This window comes from Rhinoderma darwinii, chromosome 6 (assembly GCF_050947455.1).
Source record: "Rhinoderma darwinii isolate aRhiDar2 chromosome 6, aRhiDar2.hap1, whole genome shotgun sequence".
Classification (NCBI taxonomy): Eukaryota; Metazoa; Chordata; class Amphibia; order Anura; family Rhinodermatidae; genus Rhinoderma; species Rhinoderma darwinii.
The window spans coordinates 33,738,466-33,764,538 of record NC_134692.1 but is presented as its reverse complement, the minus strand read 5'-3'; the positions used below and the strand labels follow the sequence as shown (position 1 = coordinate 33,764,538).

At 39.3% G+C, this 26,073-nt stretch overlaps 1 protein-coding gene across 1 annotated transcript in view; it reads left to right on the top strand.

Moving 5' to 3' along the window:
* Window positions 1–26,073, top strand: part of LOC142656572 (dynein axonemal heavy chain 11-like) — a 271,269-nt gene that overhangs the window by 188,737 nt on the left and 56,459 nt on the right. Inside the window, exons 54-60 of the mRNA XM_075831503.1 lie at window positions 159–394; window positions 671–793; window positions 9,467–9,671; window positions 11,602–11,766; window positions 17,787–17,927; window positions 18,911–19,081; window positions 25,260–25,382. Coding sequence (XP_075687618.1) covers window positions 159–394; window positions 671–793; window positions 9,467–9,671; window positions 11,602–11,766; window positions 17,787–17,927; window positions 18,911–19,081; window positions 25,260–25,382 — 1,164 coding nt within the window. The remainder of the gene's footprint in view (window positions 1–158; window positions 395–670; window positions 794–9,466; window positions 9,672–11,601; window positions 11,767–17,786; window positions 17,928–18,910; window positions 19,082–25,259; window positions 25,383–26,073) is intronic.

The following is a 26,073-nucleotide window of genomic DNA, read 5'->3' as shown; positions in this document are numbered from 1 at the left end:
GCTCTGCTTTAAAAGTATTCTACACTGACTGCGGATTACCATTTTAATTGCAGTGGTGTTTTATGTGCTTACTGTGTCAGGTTTTTGATAGGTGGTTATGTATGTTTTGTTGGTAGTCACTGACCAATTAGGCTCACTTAGTCTGTTGTCTATTTTAGGTTCCTATTCCAATGACAGAAGGACTTGATCCCGTATGTATGTTGAGTGATGATGCAATCATTGCAGAATGGAACAATGAGGGGCTTCCCAGTGATCAAATGTCTATTCAGAATGGTACCATATTATCAAACTGTGAACGATGGCCGCTTATGATTGACCCTCAACTTCAAGGCATCAAGTGGATTAAAAGTAGATATGGGTCCAGGTTAAAAGTCATTCATCTAAGCCAGAAAGGGTAATAATGTTCTTCATAGTAGTCTGTAACTGTAATTAATAATAATATTAATAATAGTCAATAACTGTAAATAATAATAACTCACATTGTAACCTAAATGTATGCTTTCTTATGTCAAACGCCACACCGTTCTGGGAATTATTGGGGTCACAGCACACACACTTATCAATGTTTTCTTAGAAGTGAAAAACCCCTAGAACTTTAGGTTAAATAGTCCTTTATTAACTGACTGGAAATTTTATAGAATGATATTTTTGTGTTTCATTTCTTCTACAGGTATGTGGATGTCATAGAACAAGCAGTTGTGAGTGGTGACCCAGTTCTGATAGAAAATTTGGAAGAGTCTATTGACCCTGTGCTTGACCCATTACTTGGGAGACATACACTTAAAAGGGGCAGGTAATAATTATTAGCAGACTATAACTTTATGTATATATAGCTTGTCTCTATGTAGAAGCACTTGCCTTGCTTTTATAATAGGAGTTTGCAGATCCATGTAAAGAAGTTTACCTACAGTGAGTAGACCATAGATAAACTGCATCGACTTCATTCTCGTGGACATCCCCTAAAAGTGTCAGGATAGTTAGCGAGTGCATTTATAATAGGATTAATGTAACTAATACATCTTAGAGAGAGAATGATGCATGTTGTTTAACATACTGAAGCAAGTCCTATATGATTAATATATCAGTTTCTTCTGACCTTGAGTAGGTCAGCGTATTTTCTGGAGACTCTAAAATTTTATTGCAAGTGGCACAGTGAGGACTGGCTGAACATGAGCCTATTGCTTCCTGCACTTGTAGTGGCATATATGCGGATATTATGAAAATAATCTAAAATTTTACCCTTTGGAACATTCTCTGTACTCTATATGATATTTCTTAAGACTTTAATGCACAAATATGCCTACTGGTGTGGCATATATATAGTGCTGCCAACAGGATACATGAGCAGAGATACATCATCATTGCAAAAATTTAGAACAATACAACACTTGGTTGTCACTGCTGGTAACCAAATGGGGGATTTGGGTATATCGGATGATATCCGTGGCAGCCCATGATCTTAAAGACCGTCAAATTCTAAACACAAATGGGCCATGGATATGTGTCATCATTGTGCTGTTTTCGAATGATTTTGAAGGCTGGAGCTTTAGTAATGGCTTCGGCCAATCACATTGACTGGCCAATCAGCTGTTAGCGTGTGGCGGAAACTGCTAAATTATACATTGTAAAAAAAATGCAATCCTTAATGAATTTTTATGAGCAGCCATTTTGATTAGAATAAACAGGTAAAATTTAGGAGGATCACGGAGTAAATTACATAAAGACCATTACATTCTTATACTGCAGAATATATTTATTATATCATTCTACACAAATTTTCTAATGATCCAGCAAACGATAGTGGTTTAAAAAGTCTCGCATGGCCATTTGCATCAGGATGATCTTCGCTGCTGGCGTGGAGGAAACTTCTCTCCGCTAAGTGAGGAGCATCGTTGTTGCCTAGCATTGTCTCTCTCGACGGCACATTCTATCAAGATCAGCAATAAACATTAATTTTATTGTTTATCACTGATCTTTTTCTTTGCTTATATCAGACAATAATCATTATAATAGATCAGGAAAACAAGCCAATCGTAACACTATAAGCGAGCCTACAGGAAATCTTTTGACTGATGAACTCGATTTCTATCAGTTGGAAATGATTGTTTTATTTACCACATATGTACTAATTATCTGCATAAGTGTTTGTTATCAACCACAATGAGCATAATGTCTATATTCAGCTCTACTCTACTGTGCGTACTTTTCTAGATCAGTTTGTTTCCTCTGTTCCCACAATCATAATAACATTTGAAGGGGGTTGTCTCCACTGCAGTAGTATTACATGGCAGCCATTAAAATGATAGCAGCTTTCCATTCTGGCTCATAGAGGGGATCTCAAGCAGGGAACCCTTCCCTATGATGTCCATATGCTCTAATAGGTCATATGGACAGGGGTTCTTGTCGTGAAACACCCTTTAAACCCTATCCCTGCCACATATTATCTCATACATTGGCAGGGAAGTACTACGATAGCCAAGGATGTATCTGATACGTCCTTACTACAAGCGGTTTAGCGCTCGCTTGATCGTGGCAAGTGACACGATATCGGTATGGTTTAAGGGCCAAGAATCTTGGCTTTAATACAAAATCAAGATCGCAGAAATAATTTTACTCAATGCCGGCATCAAGGATAGTGCTCATGCAAATTGTGAAAGACAAGACTTTTCAAACCACTGATTGTGGTTAATGCGAGCTAAAGTGGGAGCTGCATAGATTTGTAGCTCCCACTTGAGTCTTTGTAAAGGAACAGACGGGGAGCTGATGCGGGATATGCTGACAGCATGCAGGGGGAGGAGAAGGATCTGTGATTCTCCTCCTGTCCCTGTTTGTCTTTAGATGTCCACGGGAACATTGGGAATAATATTACATTTTGTTAATGTTATCACCCCTCCCTTATCAATCAGAGAGAATATATGCTCTCTGATTGTCGAGACCATATTTGCTCTCTGACTGGCCTCTCCCATATAGGGAAGCTAGTTTTTCAAAAAATGTGTGCTCATCTAATCACCCCTATGTGCCTAATTAGGCTATTTATTGACTCCACAACCCCAATGTTTACCAATGTCTGGATTGCAGCATCAAGTAAGGCTTTGTTCACATCTGCGCCAGTGCTCCATTCCGTCTGAGCTTTCCGTTGGAACGGAGCCCTGACTGACAGGTTTCCGTTTCCATCACCATTGATTTTAATGGTGACGGATCCAGTGCCAATGGTTTCAGCTTGTCTCCATTGTGCAAGGGTACCGTCATTTTGACCGGATGAATATCGTACTCGACTGTGCTATTCATTCGGTCAAAACGACGGAACCCTTGCACAATGGAGACAAACTGAAACCATTGGCACCAGATCCATCACCATTGAAATCAATGGTGAGAGAAACGGAAACCTACGGTTTCAGTTTGTGTCAGTCAGGGCTCCATTCCGACGGAAAGCTCAGATGGAACGGAGCCCTGACACAGATATGAACGAAGCCTTAGTCGCATCAGAGGTCTCAAGTGGTCTGCTTTAGTAAGTGTTTAGTCACAAAGCTTAATTTTCATGCAATTTTTGTTTATAACCACTGTTTGATGCTAAGTTGCATGAAGGTGATTGTGTATCAATTATTAAGTTGTATTTTTATACATGGCAAGCTGTGTGCTTACCTCAACAAAAAATGATTTAGTAGTATAGTATTTGTTTGGGTTGTTCACTATATATTTTTATCAGGCTAAGGGCATGACCACACATGGCGGAATTCCTCCGCAACTGTCCGCATCAATGCCGCACAGAATCTGCGTTGCAGATTCTGCAGCGGATCTGCACAAAATGTGCAGAAAATTGATGCGGACTGGCCGCTGCGGACTGCAGGAAAAGTGCTTCTCTTCTCCCTATTCAGTGCAGGATAGAGAGAAGGGACAGCACTTTCCCTAGTGAAAGTCAAAGAAATTCATACTTACCGCCCGTTGTCTTGGTGACGCGTCCCTCTTTCGGCATCCGGCCCGACCTCCCTGGATGACGCTCCAGTCCATGTGACCGCTGCAGCCTGTGCTTGGCCTGTGATTGGCTGCAGCCGTCACTTACACTGAAACGTCATCCTGGGAGGCCGGACTGGAGACAGACGCAGGGAGTTCTCGGTAAGTATGAACTTATATTTTTTTTTACAGATACATGTATATTGAGATCGGTAGTCACTGTCCCGGGTGCAGAAACAGTTAATGTCCATCCCGCAACACTTTCAGCACCCTGGACAGTGACTATTTACAGACGTCTCCTAGCAACGCTCCCGTCATTACGGGAGCCCCATTGACTTCCTCAGTCTGGCTGTAGACCTAGAAATACATAGGTCCAGCCAGAATGAAGAAATGTCATGGTAGTAAAAACAATACGCTCCGCAGCACACATAAGATCTGCGGACTTCATTGCGGAATTTTGACTCTCCATTGAAGTCAATGGAGAAATTCCGCCATGAGTCCGCAACCAGTCCGCCACTGCTCCGCAACAGACAGAGCATGCTGCGGACACCAAATTCCGCTCCGCAGCCTATGCTCCGCAGCGGAATTGTACGCATCGTGTAAACGAACACTGCTAAATTAAAGTGAAAGTCAATGGAGAAACGGCTCCGCTGCGGATTAACGCTGCGGAGTGTCCGCAGCGGAATTTAAGTGAAATTCCGCTATGTGTGAACCCGCCCTAAATGCTGCATGGCCTCTGTTTCAGAATTTTTGAGAGCTTAAGCTCTTTTTGATGTAGTATTATTTTTTTTTATTTATTTATTTTGTGAAAGGGCTTGTCCACACGCAGCGGAATTGCTGCAGAAATTTTTTGCAGCGGTTTCGTTACATGTGGACAAGCCCTTAATGTCTGCTTGGATTTTATTTTCAGACGAATGTGTAAGATTTAATGTTTTTTTAAAATCCTATTTGTCTCAAAGTTACATGAAGGTCGACATAGCTGTAAACAAAAGGATGTCTGCTTTCCAAAAATATATAGGCTGTGGTGGTACACTCATCTTTCAAGGTGGAATCCTTGTTTTTTATGTTGCTACTGATTGTATTATCTTTTCATGTAGACATAGACATAAGGTTTTGTGTGTCTATTTTTTTCTTGGTTCATACTTTTAGGCACAAACATGTATTTGTATGTATTTTTTTTACGAAAAATTTCACAGAGATTCAAAATTGCCTGAAGGCATCTGTGTGTAAAAAATGATTAGTGGAATTTTGACAATATGCTAAGTATCTACTTTCAGAAAATACATGGGTATGTGGGTTTAGTATGACTTTTTCACTTTATGATTAAATGTTTTATTTGTATGTGAAAAGAGTGAAAATTGGCAAAGCTACAAGAGGTGTCCAAAAGGTACACAAACTGCTGGCAGAGAAAGGGTTGGCATTATGTGTCAATACCTTCCAATTTAGTCATTGTGCCCTCAATATGGCATATGCTTATTCCATATAGTTTTCCCAAATTAATCATCTACCGTTACATAAAATTCCTATTAATAATATATTCTGCAGAAAAAAAAACTACGAGCTCAATTCCTCAATAAATATTATCTTGAGAATCTTGCCACATACAATGTCTAAAGTGCTACATAAAAGCTGTCAATCTCCTTTTCCACCAGGATTCGCAACCCCTGTAATCACTGTAAATGTATTTTTATTTTAATTATCATGTGAGACTGCTGTTTGCAGCCTATACGTGGTGGTTTTTATTTCAAATAATCAGCATTTCATATCTGATTAGGGTCACTTCATTATTCCCAATGTCTAATTATACTTATCAATTATAGTAATTTATTGTGATAGCACATTGCAGGTAACCCAGGCTGCCATCTCCATAATTACCCTCTAAGACAAGATACGTGTGTGTGTGTGTGTGTGTGTGTGTGTGTGTGTGTGTGTCTGCATCATATTTTTTTTCTGTACTTTCCAAAATATTTGGCTTCCTTGCACAAATGCCCTATCAGACACCCCTAGTTCATAAATGTAGCAGAGTCCTCTACATGCTGAGTATTGATCCAGCTGAACGCGTTTGCACAGTTCAACACTACTCTGAAAGGTATGTTTAATTTCTCACTCTCTTGGTGGTATTTGATTCAAGGAGTGATTTCATGGAGCGTTGTGACTCAGAAAATGACTACTACTTATAACACTTTGGTTGTCATTCTGAATTTCAATGACTGTTGACTTCAAAACAAACACTTTGGCAGACAGAGGTGAGAGGAAAACTTATAGAATCTGCAGTGTATACAAAAAAACGAGTATTTCTTAAGATAAAGTAATGCTCTATTATGGATCAATTGTAAATAATATATTTTGGATTTACTGACATTGCAATTACCTAATAGTGGCATGACAGGAATTGCTCTCCTTAGCGCTCTGATAATGATATGATTTTTCTTAGTTCCCGACTCTTGCTCTGCAAACTCATGTACAGATACACTACATGTTGGGTTATAACAGTCTGTAGGTAGGAGTCCATTGTCACAATCAAGACTCCTAAGGACATAAATTCTGATACTAGATTATGTAATTCCTATTCATGCAATTTCCGAAACATAATATAATATTTAAAGGTAAAAGGTGAAGCTTAACTTGACATTCTAAAATCTTACTATGTTAAATTGCTCATGGCAATGTTACAACTGCAAAGTTGACATTTAAAAAATAAATAGACAGACAGACAGACAGACAGACAGACAGACAGATAGATAGATAGATAGATAGATAGATAGATAGATAGATAGATAGATAGATAGATAGATAGATAGATAGATAGATAGATAGATAGATAGATAGATAGATAGATAGATAGATAGATAGATAGATAGATAGATAGATAGAACCAGCTTGGTCAGGGAGGGAGGGTGGTGGACGACCCCTTAGTAATCCGGGGGATTCTCAGCTCCATTAGCCCAAACAATACTATCTTCCGATATGTATTTATAAAATAATTGAATAGATTCATTAAAAAAATCTATAATTATACAAAATTATATAAAACAGACTTGAAAATGTAGGTATAGTTCTTTTTGAGACTAGGGATAAATTGCTATAGTAGATATAGAAAATATAGTATAGAAAGGCTAAGTTCACACTAGCATTGTCACCCGTTTAGGTCTCTTCCATTAGAGGAATAGATGGCCGAAAATCCAAACGGAAAGCATGGCTTCCGTTTGAATTACCGTTTCAGTTGGATTCCGCTTCCCTCCGTTCTGCTAGGTGTCCATTTTTTTCGCAGCAGCAAAAGTGCTGTCTGAATATGTTAACCCTATAAGGGCATGCCCACACGTGGCGGATTTCCTCCGCAACTGTCCGCATCAATGCCGCACAGAATCTGCGTTGCAGATTCTGCGGCGGATCTGCCCAAAATGTGCAGTAAATTGATGCGGACTATCTGCTGCGGACTGCGGTAAAAGTGCTTCCCTTCTCTCTATCAGTGCAGGATAGAGAGAAGGGACAGCACTTTACCTAGTGAAAGTAAACGAATTTCATACTTACCGGCCGTTGTCTTGGTGATGCGTCCCTCTTTCGGCATCCAGCCTGACCTCCCTGGAAGACGCGGCAGTCCATGTGACCGCTGCAGCCTGTGATTGGCTGCAGCCGTCACTTAGACTGAAACGTCATCCTGGGAAGCCGGACTGGAGACAGAAGCAGGGAGTTCTCGGTAAGTATGAACTTCTATTTTTTTTACAGGTTGCTGTATATTGGGATCGGTAGTCACTGTCCAGGGTGCAGAAACAGTTAATGCCGATCGCTTAACTCTTTCAGCACCCTGGACAGTGACTATTTACTGATGTCGCCTAGCAACGCTCCCGTAATTACGGGAGCCCCATTGACTTCCTCAGTCTGGCTGTAGACCTAGAAATACATAGGTCCAGCCAGAATGAAGAAATGTCATGTCAAAAAAGCAAGACGCATCCGCAGCACACATAACATGTGCATGACAGCTGCGGACTTCATTGCGGAATTTAGAATCTCCATTGAAGTCAATGGAGAACTTCCGCCATGAGTCCGCAACCAGTCCGCCACTGGTCCGCAACATCCATTGTATGCTGCGGACACCAAATTCCGCTCCGCAGCCTATGCTCCGCAGCAGAATTTTCTGCCTCGTCTAAACGAAGCCTACTAAAGAGAAGTGGAAGGCAATGGAGAAACGGGTCCGCTGCGGATTAATGCTGCGGAGTGTCCGCAGCGGAATTCAAGAGCAATTCCGCCACGTGTGGCTTTGCCCTTATAATAAAGATTATTATTATAGTATATATTGTAGACACTGAGCTTATATATATATATTTGTAGCTAATCAATCAACAGTATTACACTGCTTACATTTGTGTTGTAGGCTCCGTTGCAAAGTCTATCAGATTTAACAGGAGGAATAGCGCTGCATGCAGCAGTTTCTTTCTGTCAAAACAACAAAAAGCACAATGAAACCCAACATACCCCATTATAAGTCAGTGGGGTCTGTCGGGCGCCAGTGGTATTTGTCATATGATGGACCCGGCATTGGTTTGTGGCTTCTATTAGAGCAACAACATTATATATTAATGAAATAAGGCTCTGTTCACATTTGCGTCGTGGCCCCAAACAATCGGGGTCAGTCTGGTTATGAGGAGCTCTCCTTCCGGACTGCGGCTCCCACACAGATGTGAACATAGCCCACGACTCTTGTCAAACTGAGAAATTATTGTTACACATACCTGCAGAAACGGCCCTAAACAAAAGGTTTTCTAAAGGGTTATATGTAATTTTTTTCCCATTATTTACTTTTTTTTATGGGGGGGGGGGTTATTTCAATAATGAGCGAACCTTTATTTTTATAAAACTGTACCTTATTTTTTACTTATTTTTATATTTTACTTATCTTTACTATTTTATGAAAATATTTATATTTTAATTTCACAATTATTTTGTCCCTACATGTACTGTATATAAGTAAGCTACTGCACAGATATTATTTTTTTCATCTGCATACATTTGCCATATTATAGGCATATGTAAGGGGTCAAAATTCACAATGCTAAAAGAATACCTATTAACTTAAAGAATTTAGAAATGTATACAACTTTAAAATGAGATGAATGTAAACTTACAGGCAATCTCCAAGGTTACAGACTACAAACAAGCCCTGTGTAGTCTGATCCTGCAGTCATACTCCATACCATAACCATATGTCTCCTACTTTTTGATAACATATATTTGGTAGGGATTAGACTACACATGGTCTTTGTCATCTTTTACTACGGAGACATATAAGTCTGCATAGGAGCTGTAGACAAAAAATGGTAGACTTTTAATTAAGACTATTTGCATATTGGTTATTTAGGTTATTTATTGGTTATAAAGGTGGACTTTCCCGTTTATTTTTTCATCTACCAATGAATCAGAATGCAGCACCCTACCTCCTACTGTACCATTTCTGACTTTTCAGAAAAGATCCCTGTAGACTAGAGGTTGATTATTGTTTTATAATTATAATTTCCAGATACATCCGAATCGGGGATAAAGAATGTAAATTCCATCCAAAGTTTAGACTAATTTTGCACACAAAGCTTGCAAATCCCCATTACAAACCGGAAATACAGGCCCAGACAACACTAATCAACTTCACTGTAACACGAGATGGCTTGGAAGATCAGCTCCTGGCTAATGTTGTGAATCTAGAGAGACCCGACCTGGAACATTTCAAGGTAACAATTTTCTTGAATTGACAGTGGTACATTTATCCCGAATATCATCTTACTATAAATAGAATAATTTCTGCCATAAATAACACTTAAAGTGTAGCTAAACGTTCGGCAAACTTCTGACATGTCATAGTGACATGTCAGAAGTTTGGATTGGTGGGGTCCGAGCACGGAGACCCCCACCAATCGCTAGAATGAAACAGCTGTAGTGCTCGTGTGAACGTTCAGCTGCTTCGTTTCTGTTCATTTTTTTCCGGAAAGCCGATGTATCGGAGTACAGGCTCATAGACATTCTATTGAGTCTGTACACCGATACATATATTTCCGGAAATAGCCGAACAGACACGAAGCAGCTGAACGCTTTAGCTGCTTTGTTTTAGCGATTGGTGGGGGTCTCCGTGCTCGGATCCCCACCAATCCAAACTTCTGACATGTCACTATGACATGTCCGAAGTTTGCTGAACGTTTAGCTACACTTTAAAACATTCTTTGTATATTTCCCTGGCATCTGTTGCAATGTCTGTCTTGGTCAGTGTTTTATAGTCAAATCATGTTCTGAGTATTTCCTTAAAGGGTAACTAAACGTTCAGCAAAATTCTGACATGTCATAGTGACATGTCAGAAGTTTTGATTGGTGGAGGTCCGAGCACTGAGACCCCCACTAATCGCTAAATCGAAGCGGCAGAAGCGCTTGTGTGAGCGCTGAGCCGCTTAGTTTCTGTTCGGCTTTTTCCAGAAAGCCGATGTAGCGGTGTACAGGCTCAGAGATTTTCTATTGAGCCCGTACACCGCTACATTGATTTCCGTAAAAAGCAGATCATAAACTTAGCGTCGCAGCGCTCACATGAACACTTCTGCCGCTTTGTTTTAGCAATTGGTGGGGGTCTCAGTGCTCGGACCCCCACCAATCACAACTTCTGACATGTCAGAAGTTTGTCAAACGTTTAGTTACCCTTTAAATGAGTTTTCCCATTTTAGACATTTATGGCATATCCATAGGATATGCCATAAATGTTGGATTGGTGGAGGTCTTCTTAACTGTAGGACCCCCACCAATTGAGACAGCCATTGCTGGCAACATCCAGGCAGAAAAAGAATGGAGAGAAGGCGGCTCTCTATTCATGTCTATGGAAATTACAGAAATAGTCAAGATATCTTGCACAGAATATGCCACACAAAGCAACACCTGAGAAACACATTTAAATTATACTAGGTAAATTCGAACGTTAGATTACATCTAATGCCAGCTATTTTAGCATTATGTGTAGGTCCCTTTAACATATACATATTAGACATATTATAAAGGTTGTGTGAGATTAGAAAAAAGGGGCTATTTAATTTTTATTTATTTTTTTTGTTACAGAAACAACACCACTTTTGTCTCATAGGCTGCATTTGGGATTGCAGCTCTGCTCCATTCAAGTGACTGGGGCTGAGGTGCAATACCAGGCACAACCCGTGGACAAGACCGGCGCTGTTTCTCGGGAAATAAAGGAGACCCTTTTTCTTAATCCCTTTAAGCCTGTGAACATATTACTTGTAGCAGAGGAACATGTAAAAGCCAATACATTGCAATCATTTAAAACTAAAAGCCACCTTTATCAAGGGCAACATGCTGGTTGGCATAGTGTTTATTCAGTGCAATGCTGATATAGAGGCTGGGCTTTAGATGGGTGAAGAAACTAACAAAAAGGCCATTTTAAGTTTTTTTGTGAGTAAATGGAATGAATAAGCAATAAAATGGTCATTTGAATGTACCTGATAAAGCCCCAAATTATACTCCTTTTCCTTTCTTGATATTAGTCCTGACCTTAAATGCTTTAGCACTATTGTAGAATGTTGAATAATCAGGAAAATTAAAAGGTAGCAAAGTGTATTCCCATTGTTAGCGTCATTAGAATTGCAGGTCTAAAACTTACCATTTTCTTTTCAGTCTGAGCTCACAAAGCAACAGAATTATTTTAAAATTGAGTTGAAAATGCTTGAGGATGAATTACTGACACGCCTATCAGCAGCAGAAAGTAATTTCCTGGGGGACACACTCCTGGTGGAAAAACTGGAAACAACAAAACACACGGCAGCCGAAATCGAAATGAAGGTAACTGAAGCTTTATCACGAGCTGAAGGCTGTTTGAAATATACAGTAAGGGCACATTCAGACGTGGCGGAATTGCTGTTGAATTCCGCTGCGGACAGTCCGCAGTGGAATTCTACAGCAGCCATTTTTTACATTCTTAGGAAACTTAGTTCAGACGTTGCGGAAAATAACTGCGGAATTTAGGCTGCGGAGCAGAATTTTCCCTCCGCAGCATGCTCATTATGTTGCGGAGAAGAAGCAGACTTTCACTGGGCATTGCAAAGGCTGAAATCTGCAGCAAGTCTGCTGTGATATCCGCAACGCCTGAATTAGCTGTCAAATATGAAAATGTTGCTGCAAATTCGCAAAGAATCTGCAGCAACATTTTCAGCGGAAAAATTCCGCCACGTCTGAACATGGCCTAAGATGACACCAACTGAGAAAGTTAGATGATGAGGATATTTTATAACAAAAAGCTAATTGCTAGTCATACCGGACTTTCGGGACCTTCCTTGCTTCGGTATTGTCCTTTAATGTCTAACAATCTTCTTTACTCATCTGGGTAATATAAATACATGCAGTATATGCATTGCACCCAAAACGTTTCTCGCTACGATGACTATTCCATCAAAGCAGGATCCATCATACAACCATCATGTACCATAGAAATGCTTGGGTTTACCACTCAACGCTAACACAATTCAAGGTATAAGTTGTGTCGCGACCTTACCATGATTGGCGCATGACTAAAAGGAGCTGTGAAGCCCCAGACAAATTCAAGCTCTCATCCCTGCCTACAATAGAAATAGCTGATTGTACTGTGGTCTATAGCCGGAGGCCCATGACCCAACTGCATATGGCCAGTAATCTTTAGTCAGCAGGGATCGGACAGCCACAAGGATTTTTAAGTCTTCGTTAAAAGGGTTGTTTCATCATAGATGGGCCCTTCAATATCAGAGCAGCTGTCGCGATCAGCTGATTGCCGCAGGTCTGGCCCATGAGACCCCCGACAAGCAGCTGATGTCACTAAAGATGTCGCAAATGTAGTATTATATGGCGGCCACTGAAAAGAATGTCATTCCATATAATACATGGATGGCGCAAGTCTGCCAGAGCATGTATGCCCCCTTGTATGACATCTATAGGCCCTATTATGGATGCCCTGATGGGACTACACGTTTAAAGTGTTAGGCAAATGTTAGAAAAAACTATTTCTAAGTACTTAGTAAAATATTTAACTTAATGCAAAAAAAAGCAACCAAGAGTTAGAAAAGTTTTGGGCTCTCCAACCTACTCCAATATTAATTGGGCTATCTCCTTTTCCTGCTGACTTTCTATAAGAAGGGGCAGAGGTCCTGAGTATAGACCTGCTCTACATCAGTTCCTGCCTTAAACATGACAACATAAGACGCAAGGTCCAGCAAATATATTTTCTATAAAAGCAAAACTGTTTACTCTTTGGCTGGAAATCGAGTTATGGACTGTTATAGAAAATTAACACATTCATAATATTTGGATTGAATGTACATGTTTTCTAAGTTTACGCTTCCAGGCATGCATTGAATAAGCCGATTATATATATAACATAAATTCCAGAACATAAATATAACAAATTTATCTTATATATATCTAGCATAAAATTGCCTTGTTTATCATTCTTATTGACTTGCTTTTGTAAACTTTTGGAAAGCAGATTTGTAAATTAGACTTTCAGCACATGCCAGACGGTATCATCACATTTACTTTACCATTTTTCACGCAGCAGGTATAGGATATATACTTTCATGATGATGCATACCCAGTAAACTAGCTTTATTTTTGGACCTCGAATAGAACTTATTTTAATGCATGAGCCTAATTATATTCTTGGGTTAATTAGAATAATCTTCACCACGAGGAAAAAGTAACATGTAACTTGAAAGAAATGTATTATCAAAAATTTTGAGGCATAGAAACATACACAATCATCACTGATTAAAATGACACATCAGGGTCCCCCTAGTTATGATGTTAAATCACCACAAACCTTGTTGACAATTTTAAGTTACAATAATTATGTTGATTTAACCTACAAATATGTTTTCTATATCTACAACCGTAGAGAAGTGTCTCTCTCATTTATCTGCTGTATGAAATTGCTCTTGAAAAACAGACTATTCCCTCCTACAGATAGTGAATATATAGAATGAATATTTTGAAAAGTTTACTGATTTACATGGTATTTACCTCTCGTTCTCCTCTTGCTATTGACTTTTCATTTTTTGCCTGTACAGAGGCTGAGAGGTAGGTTAGTTGTTGAATTGACCACGACTATAGAGGTGATTACGACAGAATTCTTTTTTAATACGTTTTTTCAATATATTTTCAATGTTTCTAAATAATACATTTTTTAGCATAAACATTGATTATCAATAGAACCGCTAAGGCTGGGTTCACACACTTCTTTATTTTAACAAAGTAAAGTACAATGTAAGTGAATGGGGTTTAAAGGGTATTTCCAACTCAGATATTAATGGCATATCAACAGAACATGCCATAAATGTATGATAGATGTTGGTCTCTGCTCTTGGACCTGCACCTTTCTCCAGATCAGAGGTCAACCATGTCCCGTCCTACCTGGTGAGACGGTCGCTTGCTGCCGCATCCAGGTGGAGAATGATTGGAGAGGTGACCTCGCATGTGTCTCTCTCCATTCCCTTCTTTGGGAGTTACAGAAACAGCTGTGCTAGCAGGCTTGACTGTTTCTGTAACTACCATAAAAATGAATGAAGAGTGCTATACATGTGAATAACTACCTCCCCATTCACTTTCTGCCTGGATGTAGTGGCCGCCTCACCAGGCGGTATAGTGGTTCGGTGACCCCAATTCTCAAGAGTGCTGGTCTAAGAACAGGGACCCACATCTATCAGACATTTATGGCATATGCTCTGAAATTTCACTAAAATTCCACAACAAAGTACAGCACAATATAAAAGAAGGAGGTTTTAACAAAACACATTCACCGAACAGGGAAAAAAATCGGCGGCGAATTCTAGACATGCATTGGATTTTGAAACCACGTCATGCACTATCTGTTGCGGTGCAGATTTTCCATTGCAGTGCAACACATGCAGATTTCATCCCAGAGTTTGGCGCGAATTTCTAGGCTTATTCAACAGAGTATTATTTACGCAATGTGTGAACCCGGCCTAACTGCATAATTAAAGAGCATTTCCCATGAAGAAATTTAAAAAAAACAAATGTGATCAAATATTAAGTCCTGCTTTTCTCTTCTGTCAGGTTATCAAATATTCTCTTGAGCCCTTTTTTTTTGTCATATCTATTTTTAAGAAAGCTTGGTGACATCTAATATGGCCATATCATTACAGCTCCCACAGGGCTTGTCACTCAGTTTTCCTTGAGTCCTGAACAGCATACCTTCCTAAGGCCCTGTTCACACAGAGTTTTTTACCGCTGCACAAGAAAAATGCTCATGGGAAAAAAAGCGACATGCCCTATCTTGAGGCGTTTTCCGCCTCAAAAAAAACATTGAAATCAATGAACATGTTTTTTGATGCATTTTTTTTGCATGGGCCGGTCTGACCTTGATTCCCTCCATATCCTGTCCTCTGTTCCCCTAGTCAGGAGGTATTTGCTAGTAGTTGCAAAGTAGCTTGGGAAATGTTTTAAAAACATTAAGAAATAACGAATAAATAAACCATCAAAAACTGATATTTTATATGTTGTATGTATGGTAAATATGCTTCTATATATATATTTATTTATTTTTTTGCTTTTTCATTTTTTAATCAGGATACTGCATGTAAACGATAAAAAAAAATCATTCTGCTAAACAGGTCTTACTTGGAAATGTAAGAAAATAAGTATTGGGGCAGTATTATCTGATGCCTGGTGACCCCTAGAAATAATTTGGAAATGTTGGTGACACCGGCCTTCATTTAGTAGCATGCACACAACGTTTCCTGCTGTTTATTATTCAGAGAGTCACTGTTTTCTGCTTGACCTTCACTTCCATAGACTGTTAATAGTCACAGACTTACATTTATTTGCAGAGGTTGCTGAGCAATGAAGGAGGTAAATTAACACCATTTATACTGTTTCAGAATATTTTTGGAGTCAATTATGCACATTCCTATAGACTTATGAGCGTGAAATATGGTTTCTAATATTCATAACATTGCAATGAATATTTTTATCTGGCTTTCTGAACACAAGTTAGTGTTTTGTACAGCATGGAACTAAATTCAAATTCGTGTTCATCAAAGACAATTATTATGGCTTTGGACAAACCCCTTTTCAAGTGGGATGGGGAGGGATCGAAAATAATTTTTGTTTAATTTTTAACTCTGTATTCACCAGTATAGTGTTCCATAAAGAACATTGGTACACATTTTCATAGCTGTTAAACACTGGATAGTTTTAATAGTCTGATCGTGCTAATAAAATGGTGCATAATCTACCTACTTTAGGAATCAATTGCTTTTGTTTTAAAGGAACCTTAAGCCCAGTTCACACAGTTTTTTTACGCAGATTTTGACGCGGAAACCGCATGGGAATCAGAGGCAAAAAACTACTGAAACTGCCTCCCATTGATTTCAATGGGAGGCGGAGGCGTTTTGTTTCCCGCGGCAGCCTTTAGCTGCTCGCAGTAAAAAAAAAGTGGCATGCTCTTTCTTGCCACAGTTCTGCCTCTGATCTCCCATTGAAATCAATGGGAGGCAGAGAAAGCGTTTTTTTGCTGAATTTTTTGCAAGCGGCACTCAATGCAAGGCAAGGGCAGAGGCAAGAAAGTGCAGGCAGGTCAACATTTTTCTGCCTGCAAAAAAAACTCAGCGTGAACTGAGCTTTAAAGGGGTTTTCCCATAATCAATATTTATCCCCTATCCACAGGATAGGTATTCAATATCTGAACAGTTGGGGTCCCACCACTGGACCGCCACCGATCCCGAGAACAGGTTTACCTGGCCGCCCCTGGGTCCTCCATATGAATGGAGCAGTACTGTGCATGCTTGGACAACACTCCATTCATTTTCTCCGGCAGCACCATAGAAAGTGAATTGAGCTTGGCTTAGCATACGCAGTACCGTCCCACTCATATTGGGCGCACAGGGATGGTCAGGTAAGTCAGTTTACAGGATTGGTGGGGTCCAGACAGTCGGAGCTCCAACGATCAGATAATTATCCCCTATCATGTGGATAGGTGATAAATATTGATTATGGGAAGACCACTTTAACTGCATAAAAATAAGAAAGTTATTTGGTTACAACAGTGTAATATTAAAATTCCCCTGTGGAGGTGCTGCAGGTAAATTAAACACTTACTATTACATTAAAAAAAAACACTGGGGTTCCAGTAGCAAGACATTCTGTGACTTTCTTAACAAGTGTAATTTTTTGAGCAGAGAATAGAATCACCCTGTTAGCATATAATAAACTCTCCATCATAACATTTCCAACAAAACAACATATTTTCCACAAAATAATATATTTTCCTCATTTTACAAATTATTTAATATGACTATGCTCAATAAAAGAAAAAAGGACATGGAAGGAATGGGGGCGGCAGAGGCATGGGGGAGGGGTGAACTCAGAGTTGTAGGTCTCAATGGATAACATTGCAGCATTACCAAGTACATAATGAGAATGGGAATAATGACTGTGCATATAATACCTCAGGGGTTCTCTGGTTTGGTTATAGTTTATTCATAACTTCATATTTTGGAAAATGTATCCAGGTAGACCTTGCCATAGAGGTCCACTTATATAGAATAAGACAATTATTTACTACATGTAGTCAAGCCCACATAGTTGACTGCCTAGTAAAATTCTTGATTTTTGATGCTTTTCTCCGAGAACATGTTACAGCATCCAATTAATTGGTAAAAAAAATCGTTGACACCATGGTCATGTCAACTTCCTAGCAGCTTTTGGGTTTGTCACAATGGCCTAGCTGATGGAGAATTTTCAGAGTCCATTTTAGTCTATGGCTTTTCCATTTTACAATGCACTTTAAAAAAAATATGTCCGCCTTGTGTATGCAGGTATTAGAAGCCAAAGTCAATGAGGTGAAGATCAATGAAGCTCGGGAGCACTATCGTCCTGTGGCATCAAGAACCTCCCTTCTGTACTTCATCATGAATGATCTAAAGAAAATCAGCCCTATGTATCAGTTCTCTCTTAAGGTAGTAACTAGTACATTTAAGGTATAATATATAAATAAATATATATGTGTATATATGTGTGTGTGTGTGTGTGTATATATATATACTTAAGGAAACCAAAATTAATAGCATTGACCTAGATTACAATATATGTCAACAATCAACTGTGAGTTTTCTTCTTTTTTCAAGGTATTAATTTCTCATTCAGATCCATATCTAGAACTATATGTACATAATGAATTGATTATTTTATATTAGCAAGTGCACATAAAACAATTGCTGTATATTTCTTACCTGAATTAGAAATGAACTTAAGCAGATAATAAAATCCCCTATGGCCATTCTCCATGGTACCATTAGGCGACTTAATGTGCCTTTTGGAGGGATTGTTGTGAGTTTCTGATCGTCATCACACAAGACCCTATCCTCTTTCCATTGACAGAATACAACAAGTACCGCACATGGCTACTCTGTTCTTCTGGTGGAGTTTCTGCATGTGCTAAGATGTAGGAGAAGGTTAAGGAATAAAAAAAAACCCTAAGAAATATCCATTCATGGAGTCGGCAGCTCCAAGAAATATAGAGTGAGGACAAATTTGTCTTTAGAAAACCTTGTGATCTCTCAGACTAGATTTGACAAGAAGTTTCCCATATCCAGTATTGTATATATGAGCTTCCTGTAGGAATGCTTTAGTCATGCAAAATATACTGTACTAACACTATACATACAATGTAAGGACACTAATGGTTCCTCAGATATAAGAGATACAATATTATCTTACAAAAAATGAATGTATTCTTTATTAATTGATGTTTGGACATTATTTGAGTTTGATCATTTCCTAATTTGACAAAATTGACAGTAGTTTTATTTTTTGGAGTTTTATTCTTCATCAGAAGCGCCTTGTGTTGTCACTAGAGGGTTAATTGCAGATCCATTAAGAGTTGTCTTGCTCTGGTCATCACTGTTAATTGACATAATCTGAATTAATTTCTCATGTGCAGGCTTTTAATATCGTGTTTCACAAGGCTGTGCAGCAAGCAGAACCATCTGATGATGTCCGATTGAGAGTGAATAACCTCATTGACTGTGTGACATACTTCACATTTATATACATCAGCAGAGGACTGTTTGAAAGAGATAAAATAACCTTCACGGCCCAGTTAGCTTTCCAGGTACGGTGCATGGTAGTTTTAACTCTACTTGTAGGTTTACAACTGTAGGAACTAAGGGGGTCATTTTAGTACATTCATTTTGGGGTAATAATGTTGGTGGAAAAAAGATTGAATGTCAGTATGTTGTTATTATTTCCAGCAGTTGTTCATGCTTTATACAATTGGTTTTATTTCTAATATTATTATTATTATTATTATTATTATTATTATTATTATTATTATAAATTAACCATTTTCAGCCCAGGTGATATAGTTGTGCTTATATTGTTTTTATGATTTGGTTAATCAAATAATTTTTGCATCTTTTTTTTTTCTATGATATTTAAGGCTTTATTATTAAGCCATATTTATATTAGTTTTTTAAGTGCTATTAGCAACAAAAAAAAAACAACTAAGTGTCTATTTTTCTATTTACATTTCAAATGCACAAAATTGCACTAAAACACTTTTTTAAAGTGGGCTCCCCTTTCCGTCATGGTCATTTTGATTTAGGAGATGGATAGTCAGGGCTACCACTATAGTTTGGGCTAGTTTTGTTTACTTTAACTTTTTTCCCCACATTGTACCCCCTATAATATCCTATGAGAAATTTACCTTTACATTTATTTTTGCAATACGGTTTTCCCCTATAACTGGGGCTGACATATTAGCCTATTTTAGTCACAGGGGAAAATACAGCCTCTATTCCTAAACTATAGAGCTGATCTGGGTCTGCGAAGGTTTAGCAGCACCTGCAGCTACTTGGTAATGATGTGACTTGATGGCCACCTGTCTCATTGAGCACCGTGTATTCATCGATCAGGAAGGCAATGATGGTAATAAACCATCTCTGCCCTGTAGGAGGACTCCGGTTGTCTCTGACCACCGACTCTTCTCTTTAGCAGCTATATGATTTCCATGCAGCTTCAGACTCTGCAGAGACTATTCAAAAGGAGGTCTCTGCGAAGTCCCATGCAGACCAGCCCGACATCTAAAGCCATTGGTTCATAATCAGTTAAAATGTATATTATCACACATACATGAATGCATAAAACTGAAAATGCACATTCAGAATAGATATATTTGCTCAACTCTATATCCCTAACTACTGAATTTAAGGTAAAATAAAAATGTACGTATAAAAATTCTATATCTCTATATTTTTTACATCTGTTTTCGCCAATTAAATTACGTATTATTCTTTTTATTTATGCCAGCAATAGCTCTCTTTTGGTTTTATTAGATTAAAACTTTAGGGAGAATATTAAATGGACATCTGAATTAACTTACTAAAATTGGTGTCATTTGGTTTGCTTTGTTAGAATGTAACCGTGAGTAATGCCAATTCTCTAAGTGAAATACAGATGTCAGGCAGTGAACTAGACCGAGACAGAACAAAAAATACACCCTCAGCTGGTGTCACACCATTAGATGTCCAAATTCTTCATTGTATCAAAATTTATAAAGCAACAAACAAACTAGACAAAAAACATTAGTTTTTAATGCAAATTCACATGTTATTTATTGACTGAACAAATCTTTTGGCTAATAGTGAACTCCCAATGAACAGTTTCCAGTTTTCTTAACCCCTTAGTGACCAGCCGATTTTAGGCCTTAATGACCAAGCTATTTTATTCGTTTTTCTATAGTCGCATTCAAAGAGCTATAAAGTTTTTATTTTTTCGTCTACATAGCTGTATGAGGACTTCTTTTTTGCGGGATTAGTTGTGCTTTTTAATAGCACCATTTTTGGGTACATATAATTTTTATATTAACTTTTATTAACCTTTTTGGGGGGGATTATAAAAAAAAACTGATATTCCGCCATTGTTCTATGCGTTTTTAAATTGACGCCGTTCACTATGCGACGTAAATAACATGTTACCTTTATTCTATGGGTCGGTACGATTACGACGATACCACATATGTGGAGGTTGTTTTATGTTTTACGACTTTTGCACAATAAAAACACTTTTGAACTAAAATTATTTGTTTTTGCATCGTCGCTTTCCAAGAACCGTAATTTTTTTATTTTTCCATCAATGTAGTGATTTTTTGGGCTTGTTTTCTGCGGGACAAGACGTAGTTTTGAATGGTACTGTTTTGGGGTGCATGGGACTTATTGATTCATTTTTATTATGACTTTTTTGGGGGGCAATGGAAAAAAATTGCAATTTCGCCATAGTTTTTTGCGTTTTTTTTTTACGGTGTTCACTTTGCGGTTTAAATTACATATTAACTTTATTAATGGAGTCATTACGGTCGCGGCGATACCACATAAGTGTACTTTTTTTTTTTTTTTACACTTTTACTAAATAAAACCACTTTTTATGGAAAAAAATGGTTTTATTTATTTTTTTACTGTACTTTTTATTAATAATCTTTATTTCACTTTGATGACTTATTTTATTAGTCCCACTAGCGGACTTTACTGTGCGATCTTCCGATCGCTGCTATAATGCCTGCCATGACACCCCATCGGAGACCCGCGATTGCATTCGCGGGCCGCCGATGGGTGACAGAGGGAGCGCACTCCCTCTGTAAACAAAGTTAAATGCCGCGGTCGCTATTGACGGCGGCATTTAACGGGTTAAACGGCCGCGATCTAAGTAAACTTCGATCGCGGGCGTTGGAGCAGGAGCTCAGCTGTCATCAGACAGCAGAGCCCCGGCTCCTGCCTGCACGGGAGACCCGTGCAGGACTTAGACTAGGCTGACGTGAAAAGGCGTCAGCCTAGCCTAAAGCCCATTAGTGAATCACGTAAAAAGGCGTATTAGTGGTCACTAAGGGGTTAAACATCAGAGCATACAGAATGTATCCAAAATTTGTTCAGGTATTTGGACACAATGTCCTTGACAAGATTTACTAAGAGGCAAAATGTGATTCAAGATCTGTAAGAAGATCCCCCCCCCCCCACCCACCCCATTTTAAATGTAATTTACACTATTTCTGTCTACTTATGTGGCAGAGGGTCCATTGCCACTTCTAAGGTACCAGTTCCCTAGTGTGACTACTATCTCTGCATACTATATATTCATGCCCCTGGAAATGCACACAGTGCTATCACTGCACAGGCATAATTCTTACTGTTATATCACAATAAATACTTATACTAAAAGTAGAGTGAAAAAACACGGTGCCACATGTGTGTACCAATTGTGAATTTGATGGGCAAAAGATCGTAACTGCTCACCTGTAAAGTTGAAAGTAATCTGCGAGTACAAAGCTGCTGCCGATCCCAACGCAAAACTCCAAAGAGATGCCAAAATTGTTTGATAAAGAATAAAAAACGGGATACTGAGGCGCTGCTTGATAAAGAGTTAATACATTTAATTAAGGTAGCATAAATAATAGACAATTGCTACGCGTTTCAACGCTGGACTGGCGTCTTGCTTGAGGAAGACGCCAGTCCGGCGTTGAAACGCGTAGCAATTGTCTATTATTTATACTACCTTAATTAAATGTATTAACTCTTTATCAAGCAGCGCCTCAGTATCCCGTTTTTTATTCTTTATCAATAAATACTTATATCAGGGGTGCAGCTAGGTGGGGCAGGCTGGGCTGTATGTCGCTATCTACAAGGGGGCCTGTGTGGCGCTATCTACAAGGGTGGCTGTGTGGCGTTATCTACAAGGGGGGCTGTGTGGCGCTATCTACAATGGGGGCTGTGTGGCACTATCTACAAAGGGGGTTGTGTGGCGCTAACTACAAGGGGGCTGTGTGGCACTATCTACAGGGGGGGCTGTATGTCGCTATCTACAAGGGGGGCTGTGTGCCGCTATCTACAATGGGGTGTGTGTTGCTATCTACAATGTGGGGGACTGTGTGGCAGTATCTACTAGGGGGGCTGTGTGGCGCTATTTACAAGGAGGGCTGTGTGGCAGTATCTACAAGGGGGGCTGTGTCTTGCTGTCTACAAGGGGGCCTGTGTGGCGCTATCTACAAGGGTGGCTGTGTGGCGTTATCTACAAGGGGGGCTGTGTGGCGCTATCTACAATGGGGGCTGTGTGGCACTATCTACAAAGGGGGCTGTGTGGCGCTAACTACAAGGGGGCTGTGTGGCACTATCTACAGGGGGGGCTGTGTGGCGCTATCTACAATGGGGGCTGTGTGGCACTATCTACAAAGGGGGTTGTGTGGTGCTATCTACAAGGGGGCTGTGTGGCACTATCTACAAGGTGGGCTGTGTGGCTTTATCTACAAGGGGGGCTGTGTGGCACTACCTACAAGGGGGGATGTGTGGCGCTATCTACAAGGAGGGCTGTGTGGCAGTATCTACAAGGGGGGCTGTGTCTTGCTGGCTACAAGGGGGCCTGTGTGGCGCTATCTACAAGGGGGGCTGTGTGGCGTTATCTACAAGGGGGGCTGTGTGGCGCTATCTACAATGGGGGCTGTGTGGCACTACCTACAAGGGCGGTTGTGTGGCACTACCGACAAGGGGGGGCTGTGTGGCACTACCTACAAGGGGGGCTGTGTGGCACTACATACAGGGGGGTGTGGTGTGTGGCACTATCTACTGGGGGGCTGTGCGGCACTATCTACAAGAAGAGGCTGTACAATATGTCACCATATAGTCTCATTAGCCTCAATTATACAATCTGTTTTAGTCCGGCACTGACCTCTTTAACTTATTTTCTTTTAATTTATTGTTATGTTAACTCCATTATATAACTCTATTGCTTGTAAAATGTTCAAATGGTTTTATGCTCGAGTTACATAAAAAAAATGTGAAAAAAAATGTCACCTTATTGATTGGTAGAGAAAGCAAACATGGCGAGAGGGAAGGAGATGTAGGGAAAGAAGTTGGTGGGTGGCAGGAGAGCCAAACTGAATCTTTGCCTCAGGTGCAGGAGAACCTAGCTACACCTCTGCTTATATCTCTGCACAGCGATGTCACAACTAAGAGAACACACAGTAATGTTACAGCACAGCTTTATATTCAAAGTGAATTACATTTATTTTCTTCGATTTACAGATTAGTGCAAGTTTTATGAAACCAGTCTTCACTGAACGGCTACATTATTGAGCTCCTGGGAGAGGAGGCATTCACAATGTCTGATGTACTGCGTGCAACATCTTAGACCAATAAATGTTATTCTAAAAACTGCTATTTTGTGATGCAATCTTGGAACAATGGTTAATGTGTAGTGTACTGTAGGCTGACAGATTTATTGAGCAATAGTACAGAATATTCATGCTTCAAAGGAGAGAGTACAAATACTAGAAATGCGTAAAAGCATCAATTATCGAAAAAAATAGTTTTTCTATTATCGGCCTTAAACCCCCATTCTCGGCCAGGGAAAAGGATAAGCATGCCCTGATCTTCATCATATAGAAGGAATGGGATCATTTGAAACAGTTTAATGCATTCAATTGGCTGATTCAGGTGTTCCAATTCAGTTTTACGGAGAGCGATTGTATGTGATCATCCTGCTCTTTAGTGAGAATGGAATTTGGGTTCCTCGGCAGAGGTGGGGGTTACAGACGTCAGACCCCCACCTAACTGACTTTAATGACTTATCTCGTTGACGAATCATAAAAGTAAAAAAGTTGTTGTCGTAGTCAGGTGCCAAATTTTTTTGATTATTAAAATTGTATTACTGTATCACTGGGAGCTCCATTTAATATTCTCCCACCACTCTGGAGGTGCAATTTCTTGATCTTTTTGCATCTAGTAAAGCTTTTTCTCTTGTAAGGTGTAGGTCTCTTAGGACACTGACCTTGCACCTGTAATGGCTCCAACATCACAGGATGAAGTGACATATGCGAAGCTTCATGTTTTTCCCTTGCATGTGAAGGACGTTATTTGGGCCGGGTTTATTCTAGGCACATGCGACCTGACAAATGGTCCACTTACAGTATATTCAATATGAAGTTCAATATGAGTTTTGGAGTAAATCCAAACGATGTAAACTCTATTATTTAAAGTCTAGTTGTGACAGTGAGAATCCGTGTGTTTTCTATAGAGAAGACATTGCATCCTTACGTTTTATCATTGCTGACAGCTCCACAGCTCAGACAACATGAACTCTTCGCTTGCCCTTCAGCTGATGCATTAGCTGATCCAATAAAGTATTAAAGAGGTTGGCTTTAATGTATACAAGCACATCATTTCTGACATGAACTTGTGACAGTCTTTACACTTTGCATTCTAGTTATTGAACTTCAGTTTTTTACTTTTTTTTTACCTTTTTTTCAGCTTTTGATAATGAATAAAGAAATTTCTATTCAGGAGCTTGACTTCTTGCTTCGCTTTAACATTGACCATATCTATAATAGTCCCTTGGACTTTCTTTCAAATTCAGCATGGAGCGCTATTAAGGTAGGTTTTCTTAAATTGGGTGCAGTGCACTTTCCCATAGTCCATAAAATGTAAGATTCCTCAAAAGATTCCGAAAAATTTTAGCAATATTACAATTCTATGCTGGCACACTTTTATAAACGTGTCTCCTGGCAATGAAATATTACTCCTATCCATCTCCTTAATAAACATAAAAAGACATTAAAATTGACACATTCATAGCAGTCCATAGAATAACTAGGCACATACTACCTCCCCCTGTGGCTGTGGTTTCACAGACCAGTGCTTGGGGACTAAAATGCACAATTATATTATAAATTTAGAGCACAACATATTGGTTAGGCAGTGTTCACATCAGCTTTAGGTTCTGTTGATGGGTTCCAACAGATCTCTCCATCGAAGGAACCCATCAACGGAAAGGCAAACGGAAACCATAAGGAACCCATCAACGGAAAGGCAAACGGAAACCATAGCTTCCATTTGCATTACCATTGATTTCAATGGTAATGCTTCCGTTGCTAATGGTTTTCGTTTGTCTCTGTTCCGTAAGTTTTCCGTTTTTTTTTTGCAGAAACAATAGTGCAGTCGACCGCGCTATTGATTTTGCCAAAACAACGGAAATCTTCACGCTTAGTTCTCCAAAAGTATAAAGAGGAGCACAGATGAAAAACTCTAGCACAAGATTATCTCAGGGACAATAGCAATCACCTGA